The sequence below is a fragment of the Suricata suricatta genome, chromosome 13 (genome assembly GCF_006229205.1).
Source record: "Suricata suricatta isolate VVHF042 chromosome 13, meerkat_22Aug2017_6uvM2_HiC, whole genome shotgun sequence".
Taxonomy (NCBI): Eukaryota; Metazoa; Chordata; class Mammalia; order Carnivora; family Herpestidae; genus Suricata; species Suricata suricatta.
Genome location: NC_043712.1, coordinates 37,744,776 through 37,772,414, shown reverse-complemented (window position 1 = coordinate 37,772,414; position 27,639 = coordinate 37,744,776). Strand labels below are relative to the sequence as shown.

Sequence of the window (27,639 nt, the reverse complement as noted above, 5' to 3'; positions counted from 1 at the left end):
ACAGTTTAGAGGAGCTAAGGAAAGACAATAAATAAATAAACGCAACGCAGGATCCTGGACTATATCCTGAAGCAGAAAAACATTATTTAAAAAAAAGTGAAATTCAAATATGGCCTAGAGCTTAATTAGTGGTGATATTATGGAAGACCTTTGTTCTCCTTCATACTTCCTTTTTTATATTTTCTAAAATTTTTACAATAAAAAAAATTTGTTACCTTTTCCTTTCCAGTGTTTTTTCAAAATTATAAATAGTGATCATAAAAGGATATGTAAGCAGCAACTTTACTTACTGCTCATTTTGCTTCCCACCCACACCTGCCATAGCTTTTTTTAGCATTCTTAGCACAACAGCATTTGTTATATGACAAAGGCATGGACACCATGATTACTATGTGAAAAACACTCTACAGTCAAGGCCTCTTTTAACCATGGGCTGTACAGCACTGGAGAAACAGAATTATGATTAAAGGTGACTTTTGCCTAAATTTTAAGAAGGTTCTAACAATAAACCTTATTAAATACATATAGTTGATCCTTGAACTAACCCCCCACACTATCAAAAATCCAAAAGTATAACTTTGGCTTCCCAAAAACTTAACTACTAAGATCCTACTGTTGACCAGAGAAACCTCACCAATAACATAAACCTATTTTGTATGTTGTATTATACACTGAAATCTTACAATAAAGCAAGCCAGAGAAAAGAAACTTCTATCAAGAAAATCACAAAGAAAATACTTTTGCAGTACTTTACTATATTAAAAAAAATTGCATATAGGTAGACCTGCACAATTCAAATCTATGTTGTTCAAGGATCAACTGCATTTTTTAAATTATTTTTGTCACTTAAAAAAATTTTTTATTTTTTTCATTCTTCAAAGACAGAGTGTGAGCGGGGAAGGAGCAGAGAGAGAGGGAGATACAGAATCCAAAGCAGTTTCCAGGCTCTGAGCTATCAGCACAGAGCCTGACATGCGGCTCGAACCTACAAACCATGAGATCCGGACCTAAGCTAAAGTTGGATACTCAACTGACTAAGCCACCCAGGTGCCCCCTCAACTGCATTTTTTTAAATGAGGTACCACATATATCTACCCTGGACCTAGCAACTTCACTTGTAGGTATTTACCCAAGAGTGAAAAAATTAAGTATGTCCATTATATATAAAACAATATACATGAATCTCAAAATCACAATGCTGATTAAAAATGTCAGACAGAGAAGACTACATATTGTATGATTCCATTTATATGAAGTTCTAGAACAGGCAAAACTAACCTATGCAGAAAGAAATCAGAACAATGCTTGAGGGTTAAGGGAAGGATTAACTAGAAAGGAGCACAGGGAACTTTCTGGGATATGACAGGAATGTCTGTATCTTAATCAGAGTGACAGTTACATGGCATATATGTTTGCTAAAACTGACCAAACTATAAATCTGATGTGGTGTGTTATATGTAGGCTATGCCTAAATTTTAAAGAAAGAGTACTCGGGCGCCTGGGTGGCTCAGCTGGTTGAGTGTCTGACTCTTGGTTTGGGCTCAGGCAGTGATCTCGTGGTTCATGGGTTTGAGCCCCACCTTGGGCTCTGAGCTGGTGGTGCAGAGCCTGCTTCAGCTGCTTAGGATTCTCTCTCTGCCCCTCTGTCACTCTCTCTCCCATTCTCAAAATAAATGAATAAACTTAGAAAAAAAAAAGGAAGAGTACTGATGGGGGAACCTTTTCATGTGGTTAAAGTCACCCATAATTTACGACATTACTAACCTAATAAAATGTGAAGAATGTTGTGTAGTCTAAAAAAATAACCAAAAGAAATTCTGACACATGCTACAACATACATAAACCTTGAAGACATTATTCTAAGTGAAATAAGCTAGTCACAAAAAGATTTTCTATATGATTCCACTTCCATGAATCACCTAGAGTAGTCAAATTCATAGAAACAAAAAGTAGAATGGTAATTGCCAGGGACTGTAGAGAAGAATGGCAGGTAGTTTGGGAAGATGAAAAAGTTCCTAAAGACAAATGATGGTAATGATTGCACAATGCTGTAAATGTCCTTAATGCCGATGAGCTGTAATCATTATTACACTATGTTAACTTACTTGGATTTAAATAAAGGTTTTTTAAAAATGGTTAAAATGTTAAAACTTTGTCGTGTGTGTGTATTTTATGACCAAAAAACAAATGAACAAATACAAGATAAAAACTCTAGAATCCAATTAATCTGCTTATCTTGTTGCTTAGCTCAGAAGAACTGTGGAGGGGCGCCTGGGTGGCTCAGTCAGTTAAGTGTCCCACTTCAGCTCAGGCCATGATCTTTGAGTTCATGAGTTGGAAGTCCGTGTTGGGCTCTGTGCTGACAGCTTAGAGCCTAGAACCTGCTTCAGATTCTGTGTCTCCCTCTCTCTCTGCCCTTCCCCTGCTCATACTCTGTCTCTCTCAAAAATAAACATAATAAGAAGATGGAGGAGGAGGGAGAGAAGGGGGAGAAGAGGGGTGGAGGGGAAGGGGATAGGGAGGGGTGGAGGGAAGGGGGGGAGGGAGAGAAGAATTGTGGAGCTCTACCTTGCTGAGTTCTTTGAAAAGACTCAATTATTCCTTTCTGAATCTTTCTGGGTATGAGCCAAAGCCAAACAGGCTCTACATTTTTCTTTCATTTTATTTCAAATCTTAGATCTATTATGACAAAAGTCAGTGATGTTTGTCTCTTTCAGAGCAATGGTCCTTAATCATTTAGGGGTTATAGATGCTTCTGAAAAATCTAATAAAAGTCACAGGCAAGTCAGGGAGAAGGGTGGAAGTTTCAGCCCACCTTCCTTGGAAACAGCCCACACTACTCCCCTGGGCCTTGAGACTATCAGCACACCCAAGCTGACTCCACCTGTCCACTTAGAGCCAGAAAACCCGAGCACTACCCACAACACTTACCTCATGCTGGGAATGGCGTGGTAACCCAATCGGAAGCGGAGTTTGCCGGACCCAGCAAAATCTGCAATCATCTTTTCCCCCACAGTGTGCATGTGTTTGAGGAGCTCAAAGTGTTCCCTGGTCACAGCCTTCAGACTGGAAATGGAAGCCCATGGTAAGACCAGCCAGTGGTGACGAGCCTTGGGGTATTTATCCTTAATCACCACCACCTGCTCATCTTTGTAAACCTAGCAGAGGGGCACAAGAGAAGGAAACATATCTACCACACATGTTCTGTATGTCAGGTACTGTCATATTCACTGACTCACTTCATTCCCAACACAATCTTACGCCAAAGGTGTCAGGATCCCAATTTTGTCCGATGACATCAGAGACTCAGATAAGTGTCTTGCACAAAGTCACATCATTACTAAGTGGGAAATCGAAGATTCCAAACCAGATCTAGTTGACTCCAGAGCCTGTGTTTTCAAGCACCACACTACAGAGAATATGCAAGAAATGCACAGTACAAAAGAGTTCCTAAGGATTGGATGTAAAATCCCTGTAGGCATAAATTCAAACACACCCTTCTCCACTCTAACACAGCAGACCATGTGACACAATCATGTGTTCCAAGAAGCCCTATCATTTCTGGCCCCTTGTCACTACAGAACATAATTTAGGAACTCACAGACTCCTCCCAGGATGACACCTGACTATTAATCCCTGGGCAGCACAGTAACTGCAGTCACAATATATTACCAGACAGTCCCTTGAAAAAAAACCCCACTAAGGTTAACTCAACTTCCCTTAATAACACCTAGAAGTTTAAGACGAACAAAAGGAGATCTTCATTTAAAGAACTTAACTTCTCTCCAAAGAATTCCAGATGCTAACTTACTAACAATGGAAAAAGCCACTTGTTCTCATGAAGTAGCCCAATAAAACAAACTCATTCAGAAAGACTGATCTCCTTTGCTTTCATTTGTCATTATGACCTCCATGGAGTAGTCACTTAAAACCTGAAATATGTTTCAATGACAAAATTTAATTCTGACCTGCATTTGGGGATCCTGCATAGAAATTTTCAAGCCTTGACTCCAGTGGCCCAGTGATTCCTGAAACAAAAAGGGGCAATGTAAATTGGAAATGTCAGTAGTTGTATCCGGCATTAGTCAATATTGTATGTGTCAGCAAGTGCAAGCAAACTTAGTAAGAAGATTCATTTTTAAGGTTTAAACTATATCTGGGGTGCCTGTACTTCAGCTCAGGTCATGATCTCATGGTTTATGAGTTTGAGCCCCACAAAGGGCTCTCTGCTGCCAGCACAGAGCCCACTTTGGATCTTCTGTCCCCCTCTCCCTCTGCCCCTCCCCTGCCTGTGCCTTTTCGATATTGCTCTCTCTCTCCCTCTCAAAATTAAACTATATCCCCTCTACTCAATCTTTTACCTTTATAACCATACACTATCTCCATTTTCTTCCTGTACTGCAGTCTAGATGAAGGCTGGACATGGCAGAGTGTGAACTGTACCTTCTCTGCCCTCTCCCACTCCATCTACAGCCTAACTACATTTCCACTTTGACTCATTACCTCCCTACCTTCAGCTGGCTTACCTCAGGAATTCAAGAAAAATGTTCATAAAGGTACATTCATCCAAGTGACAGGTGACAAACAAGTGACTCCTTCATCATGGTTAATAACCCTTGTCAGGGTTAATAACCCCTTACGTGTATCTGAGCTTTACAGTGACAAAACAATCAGGCAGTCATTTTATCTCATTAATCTCCATGTCATCGATCAAGCATACCACCCTCACCTTTTTGGTAGATGCATCTTTTTCCTTCTTTGAGGGCACAGAGCATTGGCCAGGGTCACTTCCAGGTTCCAGTCCTATACAGGACTCAGCTTCCTGGGCAGCACCCCTTTCAATAGAATCATTGTTGCCTGACCTCTTTCTCTTCCTGTGTGTTTCCAGGCCAGAGCTCTCTGCCTCTTCCTCAAACTCTACAATATATGGATAACATTCATTCACCATGTGGAGAACCTGGCCAGGCTGCAGCTTCACCTCTTGGTCCTTCCCAATTATGACTGAGTCAATGCTGGTGGGATTGACCCCTACCTGTAGAAAAATCAGAAAATGATTACAGTGATAGCAATAATACCATTAGCAACATAGCTATGTTAACCGCTTACTGTTTCCCAGATATCACCCCATCACTTCCACACATGACAGAGAAGCTTTCACTAGCTGGCACAGACAGCGTAAGAAAATCCAAATTACAAACACACATACCTGCTTTACTTTGACATATCCTTTGTTACACTCTGCTTTCAACTGTACTGAAAGAGATTGAAAAAAGTTAAATCTAAATGCCACAAAGAACCAAGCACATGCTCCTATTCTCCCCACAAGACAATGAAGCCTCATTCCAGGAGGGGTTTCCTCAAAGCCTATGAGCAAAATCGCCTATTATGGAGGTGGCTGAGCTCCAAATCCTTCCATAAAATTTCCAACAGCATACATACTCCCTTAGCTACTGCTAACATTCCTATGAGGCAGGTTCACCGAATCCCCACAAGTCTCCCTATTCCAGAGTCCTTGGCCCACTCAGGATCACAGACTCTGCGGCCAGGGAAGGGACCCAGTCTCTCATAAGCTCTTGGCTCATTATTAAATCAGGCTTCCATTATTTAATAAAATCATCAGATGCCTTCAATAAAGAAAGGCAAAAAGAGACATTCTTGGAAAACAGAAATTTAGCTGGCCTTGGGTAGGCAGATTGCAGAGAATATTCTAGAAAGAGGACTGCAGGGACAAAACAGTCTAAGCACATGTGGGAAGATGTAACATCAAACACTTGTGAGTGAGACAAGGTGCAGAGACACCACAGCTGCTCTCCAGGGAGGACAGGCAGAAGACGGGTTGACATACATGTCCCTACACTTGTTGTGAGAAGGGAACAGAGAGTAAGAAGCAGGGTCTCATTCTGTATCTTGGAATCAGCCAGCTTAAGCATGGCTTCCCCCACTTTCCCGAATTTAAATTAACTCCCGTGGGAAACACCAAAATCACTACTGCAGACTCCAAGCACTGAGAAACCCTGTTCTGAGGAATACACCACAGGCGAGGCCTGGTCGCAGTGAGCAGGTCCGATTTTATGTGGGAAAAAATGAGGTACCCGGTACGGCCTTTTCCTAAGGACCTTCATTTCATTAAATCCCAGGAAAGACATTTCAAGAGCTGGATGCCATCGCCATATAGACAATATCCTCCATGTGAGACATGAAAAATGGAAGTATCCCATCATTCTCAGGCTGGTTTCAGGCTGGAGATCCCATAATGCAAGTGTCTCACTGCCCAGTGAGGATTCTCCGTGGGCAAAGCAGGGTGCAGGATTCAGTTCTACCACCCCATACTAACAGGATGGGACCAGCCTGCTCCCAACACTGAATATTAACCACTTCCAGAGGGTGGACTCAGGGGTGAATGGGGCCCTGGTGTTGGCTAAAAGTGCTCAGTTCCTGAGTTTTGTTTATGGTAGACAGGTTTCTAGCAATAGCATCCAGGAAATGTGCATCCTTGGTTATCATTATCCTAAGGAACAAAACATAGTACTGCACATTGTCATGACCAATTACCTTGCTGTCGAGAACATTTCTTGTCCATGATCTTGGTCTCTGGGCCACGCCCAACCACAACTGCCTCCAAATGTGGAAGTCTGATTCGCTGGTGCCGGTTATCCTGTCTCACCAACCAGCACACCCGCATCATTACTGTGAAAAACAAAATAGAAGAGAATCATAGGAAAAAATTAGCACAAGTCTTTCAGGGCCACACCCCACACCACCACGCATGCCAGCTACCAGCCATTCGTTTTGAGGCCAGTGACTTCACCCAGGTCTCAATTTTCTCACTTGTAAAACGTGATAATGACAGGACTCATGAGGCTGTTGTGAGAATTAAATAAGATAATGTATGTACTTACATCTGTGCCTAAATCATGCTACGCAAACATTTATGTTTATTGATATACTCTATGTGCTGGCCATTAGGCTACATGCTGAGGATAAAATAATTAAACACTGTCCCTATCCTTGAGAGGCCTGGAATATAGTGGGGCAGATAGACTCTTTCGCCCATTATTACAATATAATGTGATAAGCACTATAAAGGACTAACCAAATATGGCATTTGACCAGGGAAAGGAATAACTGACTCTTGTGGGGAGTATCAAAAATGGCTTAATGAGGGAGGGAGATTTATGCTGTGTTTTCAAGCATGAGAGGGAGTTTGCCTGGCAGAGAATTAAGGACATAAGAACAGAGGACATTCTTCAGTCCATAGGCGTCTTTATGTGTATTACAAGGTTTCCTTTCCTTGGGGCGCCTAGGTGGCTCAGTCGGTTAAGCATCTGACTTCGGGTCAGGTCATAACCTTGCGGTTTGTAAGTTTGAGTCCTGCATCTGGATCTCCACCATCAGCACAGACCCCCTGAGAGCACACTTTGGAACCTGTCTCCAGGGGCGCCTGGGTGGCTCAGTTGGTTAAGCCTCCAACCTCGGCCCAGCTCATGATCTCAGGTTCGTGGATTCGAGGCCCGCGTTGGGCTCTGTGCTGACAGCTCAGAGCCTGGAGCCTGTTTCCAATTCTGTGTCTCCCTCTCTGTCTGCCCCTGCCTGCTCATGCTCTCTGTCTCAAAAATAAATATTAAAAAAAATGGAACTGGTCTCCTTCCCTCTCTCTGGTGCTCTCCCACCCTCTCTCTCTCTCAAAAATAAATAAAACATTAAAAAAAAAGTTTTCCTTTCCTTAATTGTCATAATATACCCATATTAGAATATATTTTACTGTCATCCACCAGAAGACTGTCATAATAAATATACAACCCTACAATGTCTAAAGAGTGCATGTGGCACCTTTGTGCCATACAGAACCTGCACAATAGAGAAGGTGCTGGTTCTCTTTTGAAAATAACCTTTATGGAGTATCAGGAGAGGAGCCAAGAAATCTGGAAGAGAGATGAGGCCTGAATAAAGGCAGAGCAAAGGGGACTGGAGAGGGAGAAGATCCAGAAGAAACTGTGAAGGTAGATTTATACTGACTATATCTGGGGAATGACAAAGGAGTAAAGGGAGACACAAACAGAGACTTCGAATTTGGAAATAGCCATTGACCAAAATGAGCAATACACAAGGAGACATAAATTGAAATTAAATGGCAGACGAAGAAGGGATGCTTTCAGACTGAAACACAATTAGATCGCATTGCCTGTGGAAGAGCCACAGGTCAAGGTAGGATATATGGGTAGAAAGCAAAGGGACAGTAATATACTGACTGTATGTATTTGAGAGGCACTGACACATCAGAGAAGGTAAGACAAAGAGAGAGCACAAGATCACCCGGAGAGGTAGAGCAAGGAATTACGGGCAGGGACAGGACTAGGATCTTTGGGATGCTTCCCCACCCCCCATCCCCCCACTTCACTGGCAAAGCTCATTGCTCAAGCCTCTAATACCCTCTCTTTGAGAAATGTGCCCTGCAGGCAAGACAGCACTTATCAGGCCTTCTGCACAAGCTCTGTGTCCAAAGGGAAGAGAAAAGAAACAAGATTTTTGGAAGTCAGAGTTTCATTACCATCTGCAAAGGATAATGCAGAGTGAACAAGTGATTGCTGAGGATGTGCAGTCACAGAAATTGAATCAGTCAGGAAAGGTTTTGGAAACCCCCCAATTGAGAAGGCCAAGAAGACTGATAAGGAAAATAACTGGGAGGGTACATTCCGTTTTTAAAGGCACAAGCACAAAGCAGATTTCAGCAATAAGCCTGAGTGAGGGGTGGAAAGCAGACCTTGTTGGCTGACTCAGAGAAGCTGCCCCAGAATCATCAAAAATGGCAGAGGTGCTGAGCACTAGGCTGAAAAGTTTAGACCTGACAATCAACAAGAGACAAATGCCAGGTTACTGAGCTGCATGGCAAAGTGAAATGACAGCTGGGCGCGGGCAGGCTGGAGCGGAGAAGTCTAGAGTCCAAGATTAGTCAGGAAGCAGTGAACATAACGTGGACCAGGGTAAGGGTCAAAAGATCAACGGGTCTTTGTGAAGGAGTGGATGAAAGGCATGAAGAGTCAGCTGTGAATCTAAAATCCTAAACCTGGAGCCTCAAGTGATGATGGTGCTAAAGGCATGTCCCACTTTTAAATGCTATGTGTTCAGAGGGGCATCTGTTTGCACTTGCTGGAAACTGATGAATGAGCTGGAAGCAGACTGAAAAACGAAGTATGTCTTCATCAGGCCTTGAGAAATAAGTCACGTGGTGACTGACTGCTCACAGTGATAACAAAGGAAATGTGGAGAGAGCACAGCTTGAGAGCAGGGACAGGAAGGAATGTGACGAGCAGCTGAGAGCATGCTGGCTGTTGCAGGATAACAGGAACTGCCCCTCCTGCTCTCCACACACACTCATTCTTCTCAAAGTTCTCAAGTTATGATGTTCCTATTTACTACTTCTTGAGAAGCTAAAGCAGTGACTCCACAATACTTATGCAACCAACATTAAGCAACATTTTGACCCATTTTAGTCTTCAGTTCCATTTTCTAGGAATGAAGCATTTTAGAATATGGGGAATGCAAAATGATGGGTGCTCCTGAATCTCAATATAGTCCATCGTAAAACTCCATAAACCGCAAGCTCTGAAATAGCAGAAAGTCCATTTCTTGCTTACCAACATAGGCCCAGAGCTTAATACATGATATACAAGAATACAGTACATATTTGCAAGTGAAGGATCAGACAATAATCCTATCCAGGTTCTCTGGCCTTCCCTCTCTCTCCTGCTCTGGCTCCTCTTATGCCTCCTTTGTTCCTCTCCTTGGGCAATCCCATCTTCATATCTATGTGGATAAATCCTAATTCACTATTTTCCAACTCCCTACTTTTCAATCCAGAGTTGTAGGGATTGGTCAGAGAAAAATTCTGGCTATATTTTAAGGAACCAAGTGATCTGATAAGCCATACAAGCCCAGCAATCTGAGAATATGGAACAGTCCTGTCCAGTAGAATTTTTTGTGATGATGGAAATGTAAAACCTAAGTTGTCCAATAATGTAGCCACTATGTGACAATCAAGGAGGATCCAAAATGTAGCTAGTGTGACAGAGGAACTAAATTTCTTAGATTTTTTTTTTAACTTACATTTAAATAGCTACATGTGGCTGAGGGCTACCATGATATCCAACCCAACTTGCCCACCCCTGATCAGTCCCAAATTCCTGAAGCTTGAGGTTAAGACCCTCACACTCTAACCCCACAAAGGTTACTTATGTCACCTCCTACTTCCTTTCACGGAACTAGCCTCATCTCTCCCTTCCCCTAGACTCACATTCATTCTTACACACAAATACATCCCTCAGGTATGATGTACTGAATCATGTGTTCCAAGTGATTCCCAATATGATCTCTAGGATTGGACTGTACTCTTTCCCCCCTCCCAGAATCCCAAATCCTTCTCAACTTCCAAATCCCACCCGCCCCCCAGAGACCTTTTTTGAACTATCTTCTCTTCCCTACCCCTATGTATTGCTATTGGGTGTGGTTGATTTACTTCACAGTTCTCTGAAAATTAAATGTGGATGTAATTCTAATCTCCAAATGAAATTATAATCTCCTTGTAAACAGACTGCATCACTGCCCATCCATACAAAAAATCAGAGGAGGAAGGGTCTCTCAAAGATCACTGCCTTGGGCTAGGCCTGGCCTCATACTTCTGGATCCTCTGGAGTTCAGCATGCCTTTATCAAGTGCATACTATGTGCCAGGCACTTGTTAAATGTATTACTTTATGATCTCATTTAATTTTCACAGCTCTCATCCTAAGAAAGAAAAATTTAAGGCTTAAGAAACAATAGGCAACATGTACAAGCCACATAGCTAATGTGTGCCAGGGATAGGACTTGAATCAATTCTAAAGAATAGATTCTTGGGGTGCCTGCGTGGCTCAGTCAGTTAAGCATCTGACTCTTAAGCTCAGGACATAATCTCACAGTTCTTGAGTTTGAGAACTCTGGGCTAAACTTGAATTTGGGCTCTGTGCTGGAGCTTGCTTGTGATTCTCTGTCTCTCTGCCCCTACCCTTCCCCTTCTCCCACTCTTGTGCCTGCTCTCTCTCAAAACAAATAAACTTAAGAAGGGGAGGGGGAGCCTGGGTGACTCAGCTAAGCGTCTGACTTCAGCTCAGGTCATGATCTCATGGTTCATTGGTTCAAGCCCCACTTCTGTGCCTACAGCTCAGAGCCTGGAGCCAGCTTCAGATTCTGTCTCCCTCTCTCTCTGTCCCTCCCCTCTCTCAAAAATAAATAAGCATTAAATAAAAATATTTTTTAAAGGATGGTTTTTTAATCACTACACCACATACTTTTTGTCTTCATTCTTTTGATCAATCAAAAATTACTGCATGCCTACTATGTGCCTTGTGCTATTCTAGTACTGGGAATAAAGAAATATATCTCACTCATATGATGCAGATGTATCATTCTTGTCTTCAAAAGGCTCAGAGTCTTGTGAAGGAGAGAAACACAAAAACACGTAAAACAAAGGTAGTCAGTATAAGGATTGGTCTGTGTGGAGTATTATGGGAGCACAATGCTGGAATACCCAACCCAGACTTGGAAAAAGGAGAGGTCAAGGAAGATTTCCTACAGGATGTAGACCTAAAATGAATCCTATATATAAACTAAGTTAATTAGGTGAAAGGCTCATTCTAATTAGGGGAGAAGGAAGTGGATAAAAAAAATGGAGAAGATTCAAGTCAAAGGGAACAGCAAGGATAATGCACAAAGAAACAGCACAGTGCACATGAAAAAGCAGTTCAGTGCTGTTGCAATCTAAAGCATGAGGCAGAAAAGAGCCTGGAGACACAGCCAGGTCCAGAGTAAGCAGAGCCCTGGGTGGCTGGTGAGAAGTTCAACCTTTAGAAGTTCCACTGGATTTTGCAATTCAGTAAACAATAAATATTTGCTAAATGAATGAGAAAAAAAAGAATGGATGAATGAACAGACAGATCTTTAAAGATTATGAAGCAGGGCTCTGTCACAGGTTTGTTTTCAAAGATCATTTGGGGGAGAAAAGTATGAGGAGAGATACGCGGGGAATGGGACTGGAGGTGGGGAAATCCGTCAGAAGGCCATCATCGTTCAGGTGAAAGATGATGGTGCCTAAAGTAGTACAATAATAGGGATGTAGAATAGAGCACAGGTTTGAGAAATACTTATGGGATAAAATCCTCAGGACTTAGTCATGCATATGTTAAGAGCAAGTTCAGGGAAGACTCTGAGTTCAGTTTCAGGCCTGTGAATCTGAACTGTCTGTGGGACTTGTACGCAGAGCTGTCCAGCGGTGTGGTAAGAAGTGTGAAGGAAAGTTAGAAAAGAGGTCTAGGCTGACAACTTTGATTTGGAAGCATGTAGAAGGCAGTTAAAACTCAGCTAGTTGATGTGCTCACTCAGGCAGTGTGTACAGAATGAACAGAGAAGTGAGCGAAAGTCACAAGCCTTGGAAGCACCTAAAATTTCAAGGGAGGAAGTAAAAAGACTAGCCACAGGAGAAATGGCTGGTGAGGGAAGCATATGGAGAAATTTGAATGAAAGCTCCTAATGGGAAGGCACTTTGTCTTTGTCATCTCTGTATCATAATATTTGTTGAATAAGTCAGCTCAATGTATTGTCCTAGAAAGCAAAGCAGTAGGAAATGAGTTTCAAAAGCAACAAAGGGAGGGAAGCCTGGGTGGCTCAGTCAGTTAAGCATTCAGCTCAGGTCATGATCTCACAGTTCATGAGTTTGAGCCCTGCATGAGGTTCTGTGTTGACAGCTCAGTGCCTGGAGCCTGCTTCATATTGTGTCTCCCTCTCTCTCTGTCTCTCTCTCTGCCCCTCTTCTGTTCATGCTCTCTCTCTCAAAACTAAAAAACATTAAAAAAAGAAAAAAAGAAAGAAAGAAAAAAAGAAACCAAGGGATCCAGTAGTGACTGAAAAATGTCTATCTGATTTGATAATCAATCACCGTGACCTTAAGCTAGACTTCAGAAAGCAATGAAAGGTGAGAAAATGGAGACAGAATTTAGAATACTCTAAAAAAGAAGAGTAAAAGACTTACTGGATGACACCTAAAGGAAGATGGATCACTAAGAACTTTCCCTTTCTTTCTAGCTTTGGGGGGTAGGAGCCAGGTGACCAGGGATCTGAGAAACCTATGTTTACATATGACTAGGACATAGTGGGGCAAAAGACAAATGAAAACAAGGTCTCATTGATGAAAACATAAAAGAAAGGTGAGAAGCAAAGATACGGGGAGTCTCTTTGACCAAAGGAGACACCTTACCTTTGAGAGTAAAAGAAAGGTAAAAATGGGCGTAAGATGAGATGATTTTTTAAGAAGGGAAAGCAGGGACAGACATTTGAGGGAAAGCATACCCAATGACCTCAACTTTCTCCATACAATAGCAGATAACAGAGTGAGGTGTCTGGGAGCTTAATGAACAGTTGGGGAAAAAAATCAATATAACATAGTGGGTAACATCCAGGCCTTTTAAAGTGCAACTGCCTGAGTTGCAGCATCTAGTCACTGTGTGACTTTACGCCAGTTATTTAACCTAAGCCTTTATTTCTTCAGCTGTAAAACATTAAGAACTGGTGTACAACACAGAGAAGTCATGAGGACTGAATGAGGAAGTATGCAAAGCTCAGGGTCTGGCCAAAAGCTAGGATTCATTCTAGCTATTTCTCCATATCCATTATCACTGGTGAACAGTGAAGACAGGATAAAAGCAGGAGCTAAGGACATAAAAAACATCATCCAACAGCAGTGACTGTGCAACTAAAGTGAAAGGGCACAAATCTTTATTGTCTCTCTGCATATACAGACTTGTCTCAAGTATTCTGATTCCCAACCTAAGTTAGGTTCCCTAAAGGCTCTAAACCTGGACCACATTAATTCCAGCAGAAATTATACCCCTGCTTTGTTGAACCACTATCACTGGCTGCCTGAGAAAAACCTTGCTTCCTCTGGCCCTATTAGACCTGTTGAGGACGCTGTGAAGGCCCCGCAAGTTCCTTTCAGGGAGCGTTTCTGGAGGTCACAATGTCCTTCCTAATACGCTGAGCCGCCTCCTTGGGCTGGACAGTGTCCACTGTCCAATATTTTCTCTGCCTGTGTAGCAGCCAAGCTAAGTACAGGTGTCAGAGGTACAGGTCAAAGAACCTGCGGTGGGGCGACGACCAACGAGGGGGCCACAAAAAAACGGCCCAAGGGAGTTTGTGCAAAGAAGCCTAGAGCCCGAGGATGGAGTAAAGTCTGCCAGGAAAGATGCCATAAAAGCGTTATTCAGAGAACATCATTCAAGGGCAGTAATGGCCCCCGGCCCAGGGCCCACACCCACGGCTTTCAACCCGGTCAGCAGAGGAGGTAGGTCGACAACCGCCTTACCTCCAAACGGCGGACACACACAACCTCACGTTACTCTTCGGGGACGCACCACTTCCGGCGCTGTGGGATGACGTCAAGAGACAGCCCGGAGAGCAAGGAGTGATGTCACCAGTGCCTGTCCAAAGATTGGCTGGAAGGGTTTTGCCCAAAGCCCAGATCCGGAAGCGTCCGCCCCGATTGGCTCCTCCCGCGACCGAGGTCGTAGTGCGGCTCTTAACCATAATCCCGCTGGGCACGAGCACTCTCAGCGTCTCGCCATCCGAGAGCCTCTTCCCTGTCACCACGTCTCAGTCTCTGAGTCCGGAGAGACTTTAAGCAACTATTCCCTCTGTGGCCGTTTCTAGGCAGCTGGTGCAGTATATTGACACTCCCTTCTTTAGCAGAAGCTCACTATCCTTGAGGCCATCTTTCCCGCTGTAGACAGTATTTGCTGTGACATTGTTTTTCTGCCACCTTTCAAAATTGCAACCGGCTTTCTCCCATTTCAGGGGAGAAAGGGCTGGAGGAGCTAGCGGTGTGGAAACCTGATAAGATTGTTTAAAGGCTGTCTTCACTAAATGAACTAGCTGACGATTAGGAAGGAGACAAGCAGCAGGATGCTGGGATGAGATGGGTGTACTGATTTTTATAGTAATTCCAGGGTGTTACCTAAGAGTCATGTATTGCAATTATTCGAAGGAATTTTGGCAAATGGAAAAATTCCTATGAGTGAGGGCATAGTTTATAATTGTTCTCAAACTCAATAAAACTGAGTCTTAAGGAATCGCATTTCCTGATTAAGATCGTTTCCTTCCACAGAAAAGCAGAGTCAACAGTATGATAGAGATAACAAAACTATCAAAATGGGATGGGAGATTCTTCCAGGAAACACAGAAAAGAGACTTGCTCTTTTGCAGAGAAGATGCAAGTTTATATTAAGGTCACACCAGGAAGTGGACGACCACAAGAAGCATCTTGGCCACACAGCCCTTATGGTGGTGGATTATGATTCACACTGCTCAAGGTAAAACGAGGTGGCTCTGGTCACCTGACCAGTTCCCTCAGAATTAAGCTTCTCTTACCCTCAGCTTCTACCTGACCTGCCTTAGTGTGTCTCGCATTCAAAATTGGATCGGATTATTCTAATTGGATTACATATCATATATTGTGCAAAATTGGGCAGTTTCCATGCCTAGTCTGTTAGGTCTAGCCCTTCATCTACAGCATATTACTGGCCAGAGAAGCAGGATCACATGGCACAAGGGCATGGCAAACACTTAAGACTTCCACAGACCCCAGAACCAAGGACGTGTCACAACCTGATCCATAGAAATGAACAGAAAGTCTGTAGTATTATTGAATGTGGTGGCTCTCTAAGTGTAATCTTTGGATCAGTAGCGGTAGCCTCACAGCACTTGGGAACTTGTTAGAAATGCAAATTCTCAGGCCTCACCCCAGGCTTAGTGATTCAGAAACTTTAGGGGTGTGGCCCAGCAATCTGTTTTAACAAGCCCCCCAGGGTATCCTGATGCATTACCAAGTTAGAGATTCACTGTCCTAAGGCAAACACTTCAAACTGCACATTATGATTAATGTGTATGTGAGCCTGCTCAGGGCTTTTTGTTTTTCCCTTTTTCAAATTAAAAAATATTTTTTTAATTGTGGCAAAATACACATAACATAAAACTTACCATCTAAGCCATTTTTAGTATACAGCTCAGTAGTGTTAACTATAGTCACATTGTACTGAATCTATCTCCAGAACTTTTAATCTTGCAAAACCAAAACTACATATTAAACAACTATTTCCCCTTCTTCCAGCCCTTGCCAACCACCAATTTACTTTCAGTTTCCATGAGTGTGACCATTCTAGATAGTGCACATAAGTGAAATCATACAGTATTTGTCTTTCTGTGACAGGCATATTTCACTCAGCATAATGTCCTCCAGTTTCAATACTTGTGTAAAAATTTCCATTTTAAGGCTAAATAACACTCTGTTCCATGTATACACCACACTTTGTTCACAATCTCTGTCAATGGATGTTTGGATTGCTCCTATCTTATGGCTATTATGAATAATGCCACTATGAACACCTATGTATAAATATCTCTTCAAGATCCTGCCTTCAATTCTTTTGAATATATACCCAAAAGTGGGATTGCTGTATCATAAGATAATTCTATTTTTGATATTTTAGGAACCAAATACTGTTTTCCATAACAGCAGCATCATTTGACATTGGATACAAGGGTTCCAATCTCTCTACATTACAACATTTGTGATTTTCTGGTTTGTTTTGGTTTTTTATAGCAGTCATCCTAATGGGTGGGGGGTGATATCCCATTGTGGCTTTGATTTGTATTTCTCTAATGATTAATAATGTTGAGCACCTTTTTGGTTTGTTGGTCATTTGTATATCTTCTTTGGAGAAATGTCTATTCAAGTCAATTTGCCCATTTTTTCCCTTCTTTTTGGACCCCCCATTTTTAAATCAAGTTATTTTGTTGTTGTTGCACTGTAAGTTATTTTTATATTTTAGATATTAACCCATTGTCAGATATATGATTTGCACATATTTTCCCCCATTTCATAGATGGCCTTTTCACTCCATTGATTGTGTCCTTTGATGCACAGAAATACTCTGATGTTGTCCAAGTTACCTATTTTTACTTTTGCTGCCTGTGCTTTTGGTATCATATCCAGAAATCATTCAAAGATCTTCCCCTGTTTTATCATTTTATGTCTTATATTTGGATCTTTGATCCATTTTGAGGTCACTTTTTACATGGTATAAAGTAAGGGTCCTACTTCATCCTTTTGCATGTGGATAACAGTTTTCCTAACACCATCTGTTGGAAAAATTGTTTTTTCCCCTTTGCATGGTCTTGAAACCTTTGTTGAAAATCATTTGACCATACATGTAAGGGTTCATTTCTGGCTTCTCTATGTTATTACAGTACTCTATATGTCTGTCCTTTTACCAGTACCACCTGTTTTGATTTCTGTGGCTTCATAATAACTTCTGAAATCAGGATGTGTGAGACTTCCAACTTTGTTCTTCAAGATCGTTTTGGCTATTCTGCTCAGGGGGAGTTAATTATTTTTTAACTCCACCAGTTAGAAATTGGAAGATCTCGCATAAAAATCAGGATTCTTGGTCTTTTGGGAAAAAAATTTTTTTTAATCCAGCAAATTCAGGCAACAAGTAGCCAGAATTCTTGGTGATTGCCATGTGCTCCTCAGTTTGCCACTGTCTCCACCCACACATTTATATAACCTGTCAGGTCCCTGAGGGCCCTTCTTTCTTTGAGAATCCTAGTCTCAGGGAAAGGCAGTTGGAGCCAGAGGACCAACCGGGGGAGACTGCAGCAGTCTGCTCCAGACATTTCCTCAGAAGGAAAAGTACAGAATCCTGAAAGAGGATATAGATAGGAAACTTCATTTTGTTTTAGGGGTCTAGGGTAGGAGGAGATTGGGAGGGCTGTCAGAAAAGACCTATCTAAGGAAAGGAAAATAAACCAAGCCCAGAAAGATGAAAAGGAAACAGACAAGTGAAGACTTGGTAGAAGAATATTCCAGGTCTGTGATCTAGCCTGAAAAAAGAGCAATACACAAAAGCCCTACAGCAGTCCTCAAGCACATTCTCTCAGGCATGATAGAAGTCCAGTGGAGCTGAAGTGTAGACAGTGAAGGAAATGGAGAGATCTGAGCCAGGGTCAGATAGTAAACCATTTAGGAACTGTATGTGGATTCATCCTATATTCAGTGAAAAACCCCTGAAGAGTTGGCCTGGGGAATAATAATATTTGATTTTTGTTTTATTGGATGTTGTGACTGCTGTGAGGAAGAGTGGAAGGAGGGGCAAGAACAGAAAGGCTGACAGCGGTTAAGAATATAGTGATATAGTGCAAAGGATGTTCACAGCCTGGACAAGGAAGCAGCATCAACTGGAAAAGACATATTCTCTGGGAGAAGACATAGGTCAGATGCCAAATAAGAAGACACTTAGAATAGGAAAAAAGCCAAGTGAGCTACAGAAACTTAGTTACATGTTTCATATATCCAAAAACTTCTTACTGTAAGCACCCACAACTCTGCCTGCAGGCTTCCTCTGGCCCCAAAGAGCCTTTCCTAACTGCGTACAGGCCAGAAATGAGGGAATCTATGCCCCTAGGAGCACTTGTGAATAATGTAGAGAAGTGGATGGGTAAACTTATTTCCTCACCTCAGGGCGATACAACTTTGAAGTATGTACACACTGTCTCCCAGAGGCTCTGCAGAAAGACTAAAACCCATTGCTCTGAGTGGCAGCCTGGACACTGGCTTACTTCCCATCCCAGCCTTGCTTCTCTATTCCCCTACTGGCACTTCTTGGGATCATCTCCTAAAAGTCTTACTCAAATCCTTGTCTTAGTGTGTTTCTGTGGGAATCCAACCTAACAAACTCCTCCTATTTTCTACTGATACCATTTTATTTTCCTTTTTATTTTTTAATGTTTTAATGTTTATTATTTATTTTAATGTTTATTATTATTTATATATATTTGAGAGAGAGAGAGAGACAAGAGCGTGAGTGGGGTAGAGCTAGGAAGAGAGGGAATCACAGAATCCGAAGCAGGCTCCAGGCTCCAAGCCATCAGCATAGAATCCACAAACCATGAGTTCGTGACCTGAGCCAAGGTCAGATGCTTACCCAACAGAGCCACCCAGGTGCCCCTTATTTCTCTTTTTGGATAAGCTAGTAATTCCTACTATTTCCCAACTTTTTAATATCACAGCACAAAGATTAAATCATATTCACAGAATACACTGGGGTAAACTTATAAGAAATTTGTGAAAAATTTTTCATTTACAATTAACTATAACAAGAAAAATTGAAAACAGAGTACTTGGAAAAATAGTATTAATTTTGGTTAAATATTCAAATAAAATATTTTTATTGTTTATTTTTGAGAGAGGAGAGAGACAGAGTGCGAGTGGGGGAGGGGCAGAGAAAGAGAGAGAGAGAGAGAGACAGACAGAATCTGAAACAGGCTCCAGGCTCTGAGCTGTCAGCATGGAGCCCAATGCAGGGCTCAAACTCATGAACTGCAAGATCATGACCTGAGCTGAAGTCAGACACTTAACCAAATGTAGCCACCCAGGCACCCCTCAAATAAAATATTTTTAAATTTTTCATAAGAAACTTGAGCATGTTTCTGTGAATATCATCTTTTTGACACTGGGTTTCATGATGAAATAAAATACATATTTTCTGATTAAAATTTTTAATGACAGATAATCTTTTCAAATTCTTTGTAGTCACACCTATAAATGGCACACCAGGAGAGAGGTTCTGTCCTATACATCACAGTGTAAACATGCTAATATAGCCACAAACTATACCCTACAATTTATTTTAAGATCTTCCATCTATGATTTGAACTTTATTGTTTTCAGCTCCTGCTTTTAGGACTAGGTTAACTTCCTACTATGGATTGATTTCATTGCTTAACTCCCTCAAGTTTCTAAATTTCCAAGAGTTCAGGAAATAGTCACCATAATTCCAAGTAGTGACATATATACCATTGATGGTTCATGTTAGAACTTTTATTTCAATTCAGCAATTCTTATTTGTGTAAATCACAGATGTCATGCTGGTCTCTCCCTAAATTTCTTGCAAATATATTAAGAAGAAAGTCATAAGAAGTTCTAACTTATCCTGCCTTACTTCTTACCATTTCTTCACTGCCAGCCTTGTACCAGCAATACTGAACTTACTGTTCAACCCCTCCCACCCCAATACCCTGAGACAGATATGCTGTCCCTCCTTTTTTTCCCCACTTAAATAAAAAAATGTTTTTTGTGTATCTGCTATATGGCATGCACAGTTTCAGGCGTGAGGAATACAGAAATGGACATCCCCTCTTCAGTCTAGTGGAGAGAAAGCTGACAGTAACACACAGATGTATGTCACATGGTAATTTAAGTGTTATAAAGGAAAATAATACAAATTACACAATGCTGATTAAATGAATCCTCCTCAAGGAACACTTGGTGTCAAGTCAGTTAAGTGTCCAACTTCTGCTCAGGTTATATCTCAGGGCTTATGGGTTCGAGCCCTACATCGGGCTTTGCGCTGACAGCTGAGGGCCTGGAGCCTGCTTCAGATTCTGTGTCCCCCTCTCTTTCTAACCCTCCCCTGCTTGAGCTTTCTCTCTCAAAAATAAATAAAGAAACATTTCTTTTAAAAAGAGAGAGGGGGCGCCTGGGTGGCTCAGTCGGTTAAGCCTGCGGCTTCGGCTCAGGTCATATCTCACATTCGTGGGTTCGAGCCCCGCGTCAGGCTCTGTGCTGACAGCTAGCTCAGAGCCTGGAGCCTGCTTCTGGTTCTGTGTCTCCTTCTCTCTCTGCCCCTCCCCCTCTCATGCTCTGTCTCTCTCTGTATTAAAAATAAATAAAACATTAAAAAAATTAAAAAAGAAAAAAAAGAGAGAGAGCCCTACTCAAGAATATTCATGCCGTTTAAGTTCTAGAACAGGGAAAACTAATCTAAAATTATAGTGGAAAAAAATCACAACAGTGATTGCCTCTCTAAAAGAAGGGACAGGGATTGACTGAAAAACGCACTTGAGAGAACTTTCTTGATAATAGTGATATTCTGTATCTTGATAAGGGTTTCACTTAACTGATATATGCACTTCTTGGAACTCATCAAAATGGTATAATTAAGACTTGTGCATTTCTTTCTATGTAAACTTTACCTTAAAAAACTTTAAACAAATATGTAATTCTAGTTAATGATATGCAAGCTGAAGTGTTGAAAAGCAAAATGTACTGATATCCACAATTTATTGAATTGTATTTAAAAAGTAGGGGTGCCTGGGTGGCTCGGTTGGTCAAGCATCTGACTTCAGCCTAAGTCATGATTGTGCCATTCTGGAGTTCGAGCCCTGCTTTGGCTCTGCTGACACCTCAGAGCCTGGAGGCTGCTTCAGATTCGGTCTCCCTGTATCTCTCTACCCCTCTCCCATTCTCTCTCTCCCTCTTTCTCTCTCTCAAAAATAAGAAATAAACTCTAAAATAAAAAAGTAGATGATAAAGAGAGATGAAGAGAAATGAAATAGAGCAAGCAAGAGTAAAATACCAATCATAGGATGTAATGGTGGTTTTATGAGATGAGCTAAGATCTGGCCCAGTTGCAATACTCAAATGTATTCCTTGACAAAAGTTCATGCTATTTTCTGGAATGTTCTTATCGCCCTAATTCAACCTTGTCCCCTCTAATCCATTCACACTGCAGCTGTAGAAAAGATTTCAAAACAAATCTGACCTTGTCACTCCCCTACTTAAATCCTCTCTGTGGTCCTCTGCTGCTCATCCAATTAAGACTAAACTCACTGTTTACTTTTACGGAAGGTCAAATCCCATCTACCACTATCCTCTTGCCTATCCTCATACCCAAACACAGGGCCTTTCTCTCAATTTCTTGAACCCATTCAGACAAGGTTCTTGAAAACCACTCTAGCTAACTTAAAGATGAAGGGGCTGCCATTAGTACAATTCCAAACCATACAGGTCCTCTACTATCCAAATCCTCAACCTCATAATTACAGATGGTTAGCAATAACTTCAAGAACAGAAAGGCCTAAGATCCTGGCGTTGTCAAGATCAGCTCTTCCCACTAGTAAAGGGCTATAGGGACCCACACGGACACCTGCATCCCACTTTCTCCAGTCTCTGGCCTCTAGCCAGATGAAATCAGACAAGTTCTAGCTCTGCATTGGCTGGTACACTTATTTACTCATTCAACAAGTATTTCTGAGAACCTTCTACTTGTCAGGCATTGTTTTAGGTACTGCGGCTACCACTGTGAACAAAAAGTTCCTGCTTTCAAGGGCTTACAATCTACTGGGGAGGGGCAGACCATAAACAAGGAAATATACAGGTCATGTGAGGATAAATGCTATAAATAAAAAGCAGGACAGAAAGAGATGAGGATATTTTGTGTATTATGAAAGGCCTTTTTTGAGTACAGACCTAAAAGAAGTCATGTAGATATCTAGGTGGATGACAGTCATCAAAAGATTGTAATCAGAGGACTGGCCTTTTTTTTCTTGAGCTCTGCGACCACCAACCACCCCACATGACATATTTTTAAAGAATTATTCTAATTTTTTCATGGCACCAAGGATCTTAAAAAGAGAGAATGGTTTACAACTCTGCAGTTTCTTCAAACCCTAATGTCTGCATGCATTCGCCACTTAGAGTGCCTCCTCTGTTATTAGGCAGGGAGCTAAGTGTTGAAGATGGAAAAGTCAAGGGAGACACAGCCCCTCCCTTGAGGGACTTTCAGTCTGGTGAGCACAGGGCCAGCATATACTCATCGTTCATGAACCTCTGAGCTATTCTACTCTCCTGAGCCTGCAGTATCCTTCCTTCCAATCACTTCAGACACTGATCTCGCTGCTCTTACACTTCAGACTGGATGCCCAGTGGCATTTTCCTGACCATGGTTTGGCTCCTCTGGGCACCAGCCTTGTATGTCTACACTTTTACACTACTCAGACAACCCCAGGATACTCCAGCCTTGCCACTCTTTTCGCCAGCAAAGCTCCATCCCTGCATGTCAAAACAACATAGTTGAATGAAATGTATTCTCTCTTTCTATACACATAGAATAACATAACTCTAAATTATCTCATTTGTAACAAAAGTGTTTAACCACTCTCCAGAGGGCTTTGATACATAAGAGACCTCACCTCCCATCTGTGTGACTTCTTCCTGATGTCTTAGAGATAGTGGATATGGCACACATGATTGAAGAGAAAAAAGAACAAAAACATTTTTTGGAAAATGTAGAATTTTTGCCCTTCTAGAGTCCCTCCCCACACTGATTCTGGACTTGGCCAAAGGACTGGCTTTGGCCGGTAGGACATAAACAAGTACAAGCCTTGATACGTGCTTGCACATTATGGCCTGTCCCCTTGGGGTGCTCCTCTTCAGAACACAGCTGCCATGCTGTGAGAAGCTCAACTTAGCCATGTTAAGAGGTTATGTGAAGGAAAACCTGGGTCCTAGCCAACAACCCCAGCTGAGCTCCTGGCTAACAGACAGCATGTGAATGATCTAGCTTGGAAGGACCCCCCCCAGCCCAAGTTAAGCCTTCCCAGCAGTCACCACACAGAACAAAGATGAGCTATCTGCTAAGCCTTGCTCTGATGATAGAATTTTGAGCAAATAAATGACTGTTGCATATTGGGGGCAGTTTGTCCCATGGTATCAGATAACCAGAACACCTTTTCTTTAAAAAATAAAAGAGGTACTGTTTCTACTATATGCTAGAATTCTTAAGACTAAAACCTATGGGGGCACCTGGGTGGCTCAGTCGGTTAAGCATTCGAATTCAGCTCAGGTCACGATCTCACGGTTCATGGGTTCGAGACCTGTGTCAGGCTCTGTGCTGACAGCTTGGACCCTGGAGCCTGCTTCGGATTGTGTGTCTCCCTCTCTCTCTCTGCCCCTTCCTACCTGAAGCTCTGTCTCTCTCGGTCTCAAAAATAAATAAACATTTTTTTAAAAAGTTTAAAAGAAAGACTAAGAGAACTGCTTTATATACTTGTGTAACTGTTAGCTTAATGTCTGTGCCCCCATTCATCTGTAACCTCCATAAGGGAAGGGATTTGTGTGTCATGGTGAACACTGTTTCCTTAACCTAGAAAAGATGCTCCTTGACATAGTAGGCACTTAATCAATATTTCAGTAAACCAATACAATGTTGATTCACTTACCTACATTAGTTCCTATGTTTGAACAAAATAGTAAATCTTTGACCATTATAATTATTAGCAAACATGTATTTACTATCTGTAGACACTGTTCTAAGCACTTTTACATTTACTCATTAACTATTTAGTTTTTACAATAACCTTATGAGGTAGGTACTTTTATCATTCCCTTTTACAGATGACGAAACTGAGGCAAAGAAAGGATAAATAACTTGCTTTTTGCAGGGCCAGGATTCAAACCCAGGGAGTCAGTTTCCAGAATCCATATTCTTAGCTACCATATTACCTCTCCCAGTTTCTTGTCCTAAGTCTGGAAGTCCCATTGCTGTTGAAGCAAGAGTAAGGTAAGGTTACACACTAGATGATAAGAGCATCATTGTGATGAAGAGATCACTGTAGTGAGTCTGTAGACAGAAAGCTACACATAGAGACTCAGTTCTGTTCTGAACACTTCACAATGTCAATGACATTAGGAATGAGAGTTGGTGACATCCTCCAGGAAAACCCTTATGCCAGGCCCTACCCCAAGCCTCCAACTCTGCCAACTAAAATGACCTGGAGTGGGGGCGCCTGTGTGACTCAGTCGGTTAAGTATCCACCTTCAGCTCAGGTCATGATCTCACAGTTGTGGGCCCAAGCCCCATGTCAGGCTCTGTGCTGACAGCTTAGAGCCTGGATAGAGCATGCTTCAGATTCTGTGTCCCCTTCTCCCCCTGCCCCTCCCCTGCTCACACTCTGTCTCTCTCTCTCTCAAAAATAAATGTTTAAAAAAATTTTTTTAATAAAATAAAATGACCTGGAGTGCTTGGATGGCTCAGTCAGTTAAGCATCCTACTTAAGCTCAAGTCATGATCTCACAGTTTGTGAGTTCAAGCCCCAATTGGGCTCTCTGCTGTCAGCACAGGGCCTGCTTCAAATCCTGTCTCCCTCCCTCTATGCTTCTCCCCTGTTCTGCCTCTCTCTAGCTCTCAAAAATAAACATTTAAAAAATAATAATGAAATTAAATGACCTGTGAACTCAGCTCAACCCCATTCCCCCTACAGAGTTGTAAAGAGGCCTGAAACAATGACTGCTTGCTCAGCACAGAGTCTTTTTTTTTTTTAAGCAGGCTCCATACCCAGAATAGGGCTTGAACTCTTGATGAGATCAAGAGTCAGACACTCTACGACTGAGCCACCCAGGTGCCCCAGCACTGGGTCTCTTTTAATGCCTGTGCTATTGAACCTGTGACTGGTGCTCAGCACAGAAACCGATGGCAAAGATGCACCCCGGCATCATCGCAAACCTTACTTCTTACTCTAAAGGAAAGCGTGGACTTTGGAGTCTGGATTTAAGCCAGTAGCACTCTCAAGGTCACCTGCAAACTGACCTCGCAGCTTGATGCATACAGTACTTTCTGAACCCAACACCACCACTAACACCACCAGCAGGTATACATACACAAATGTGCCTCTGGCCTCACTTCCATATTTGGAAAAAAAACATAAGAAATTTAATATGAAAATACTGAAATAGCAATTTAACCCAAGAGTAGAAGGATTCTTTCATAACTGTATTGCTAGATCACTACAAAATGGGTGCAGAGTTGGGAAACAGGATGTTAGGTCTTAGAAATTAGAGGGGCCTTTCTGGAGAGAGTCTTCACACTGGGCCTTCTCCACTTGACATTTACTCAACAAATACTTTTTTTTTTAATTTTTTAATGTTTATTTATTTATTTTCAAGAGACAGAAAGCAACATAGAACGAGCAGGGAGAGAGGGAGACACAGAATCTGAAGCAGGCTCCAGGCTCTGAGCTAGCTGTCAGCACAGAGCCCGACATGGGACTCGAATCCACGAATGGTGAGATCATGACCTGAGCCAAAGCAGACGCTCAACGGACTGAGCCACCCAGGCGCCCCAACAAATACTTTTTGACACCTGCTATATGCCAGGAACTGTGGTAGGTGGAGATAAAATGTTGTGGAGCCATGATCATTGCGATGGCCCTCCACCTCAATTTAATCCACTGAATCTTTTTTCGGTGTGCTGCCATCTGGCTGTAAGAGGCATCCTTGCGAATTGGCCACCCTGTCAGGGATGCTGTCAAGGCCACCGCTCCTGATATAACACAATGTTCTTTATGAGCATCCCTGAGAGACAGTCCAACCTGATCTGAGTTCAAAGAAAAGTATTACTTCTCCAGAGTAATGGGTTTGTTCATTATCAAAGGACACCATGAACTGTGGGACCAATGAGGCTATCCACTTAAGAGTTAAATTCATGTCCCAGCTGTAGCAAATGTGAAGGTCATTCCTACTTGCATTTTTAGCTTTGTCCCTGACTCTCTTTTGTCTCTACCCATGTTTTTATTTCTTCATTCTTTGCATTTTTACTTTATGACATCTGGGTGTGTGGGAGCATGTGTGTGTGAGTGTGATTTTTTTGTTTGTTTTGGGGGGTTCTTGTATCCCTAGAAATGGCTATGAACCCTTCTGGAAGAAGATATCACCATCAATGTTTATAATATACTATATACATTTACATATCTGCTATGTTAGAGGTATGTCCACAGGATGATGTGGGAAAACAAGAAGGCTTATAAATCTATCAAGAACACTAGAGAAGACTTTGCATAAGGATCATTGCTTGAGTTGTCTTTTGTTTGTTCTCGGTTTTGTCAAGGATGTTATAGAGCTTATTCACAATGAGACAAGTGCTAAACAAAATTAAGTTGCTGCCAAGTGCAAACTACTGAAAAATAAAGCTTGCAGAGATTTTTATGTCATTTCAGAGGTTCATGGGACACCACAGAAACTGTTTATAACAAATTGAGGCTACGTCAACAAGTTCCTTTCACCAAATTTTTTTCTGACAAAAAGATCATGAGGACAAACAATTCATATCTACATCAGAATTTATGTGCAGACAAGGAAATTCAGATGGAACATCAAAATTAAGTTGGAAAAGGCTTGATAGCAAAATGAGATGAAGACTTAAAATATTTACCTACAAGATATATATATACAAAATGTTATCAACTGAATTATTCAAATAAAGGAGGACAAACAAGATTTAGGAATCTGAATTATCTAGATCAAGAGTCTCAGTTTGGAAGGGATATTAAGAATCACTTAGGGGCACCTGGCTGGCTTAGTCAGTCAAGTGTCTGACTTTGGCCCAGGTCATGATCTCACGTTCGTGGGTTTGAGCCCTGTGTTGGGCTCTGTGCTGACAGCTCAGAGCCTGGAGCCTGCTTCTGATTCTGTGTCTCCCTCTCTCTCTGACCCTCCCTGCTCATGACCTGTCTCTGTCTCAAAAATAAATAAAACATTAAAAAAATTTTTTTAATCACTTAATTCAGTTGCATACCTGTATAGCAGTATTCTTCCTTAATTCTTCATTCCATCTTGCAGGTAGACCCCCAGCCTTGGACTTTCCCTGGATTGTGTGGCTGCCTGTGTGATAACAGTGAGAAAAAGAATAGTTGCTGACACATTGCTTTAAGCATGCCAAATCAG

General features: G+C 41.9%; 1 protein-coding gene across 7 annotated transcripts in view; it reads right to left on the bottom strand.

The window, feature by feature from the left end:
- Positions 1-27,639, bottom strand: part of APTX (aprataxin) — a 46,268-nt gene that overhangs the window by 8,338 nt on the left and 10,291 nt on the right. For 2 of the 7 annotated variants that reach the window (XM_029921166.1, XM_029921170.1), the window contains 7 exons: positions 27,491-27,576; positions 24,354-24,462; positions 6,553-6,687; positions 5,207-5,253; positions 4,730-5,032; positions 3,969-4,028; positions 2,932-3,158 (listed from right to left, as the gene is read on the bottom strand). In XM_029921166.1, the coding sequence (XP_029777026.1) occupies positions 2,932-3,158; positions 3,969-4,028; positions 4,730-5,032; positions 5,207-5,253; positions 6,553-6,685 (770 nt within the window). In that variant the 5' untranslated portion in view covers positions 6,686-6,687; positions 24,354-24,462; positions 27,491-27,576. Of the gene's footprint in view, positions 1-2,931; positions 3,159-3,968; positions 4,029-4,729; positions 5,033-5,206; positions 5,254-6,552; positions 6,688-14,388; positions 14,483-24,353; positions 24,463-27,490; positions 27,577-27,639 lie in introns of those variants that run through there. The other 5 variants (XM_029921167.1, XM_029921165.1, XM_029921169.1 and 2 more) reach the window with 4 other exon arrangements.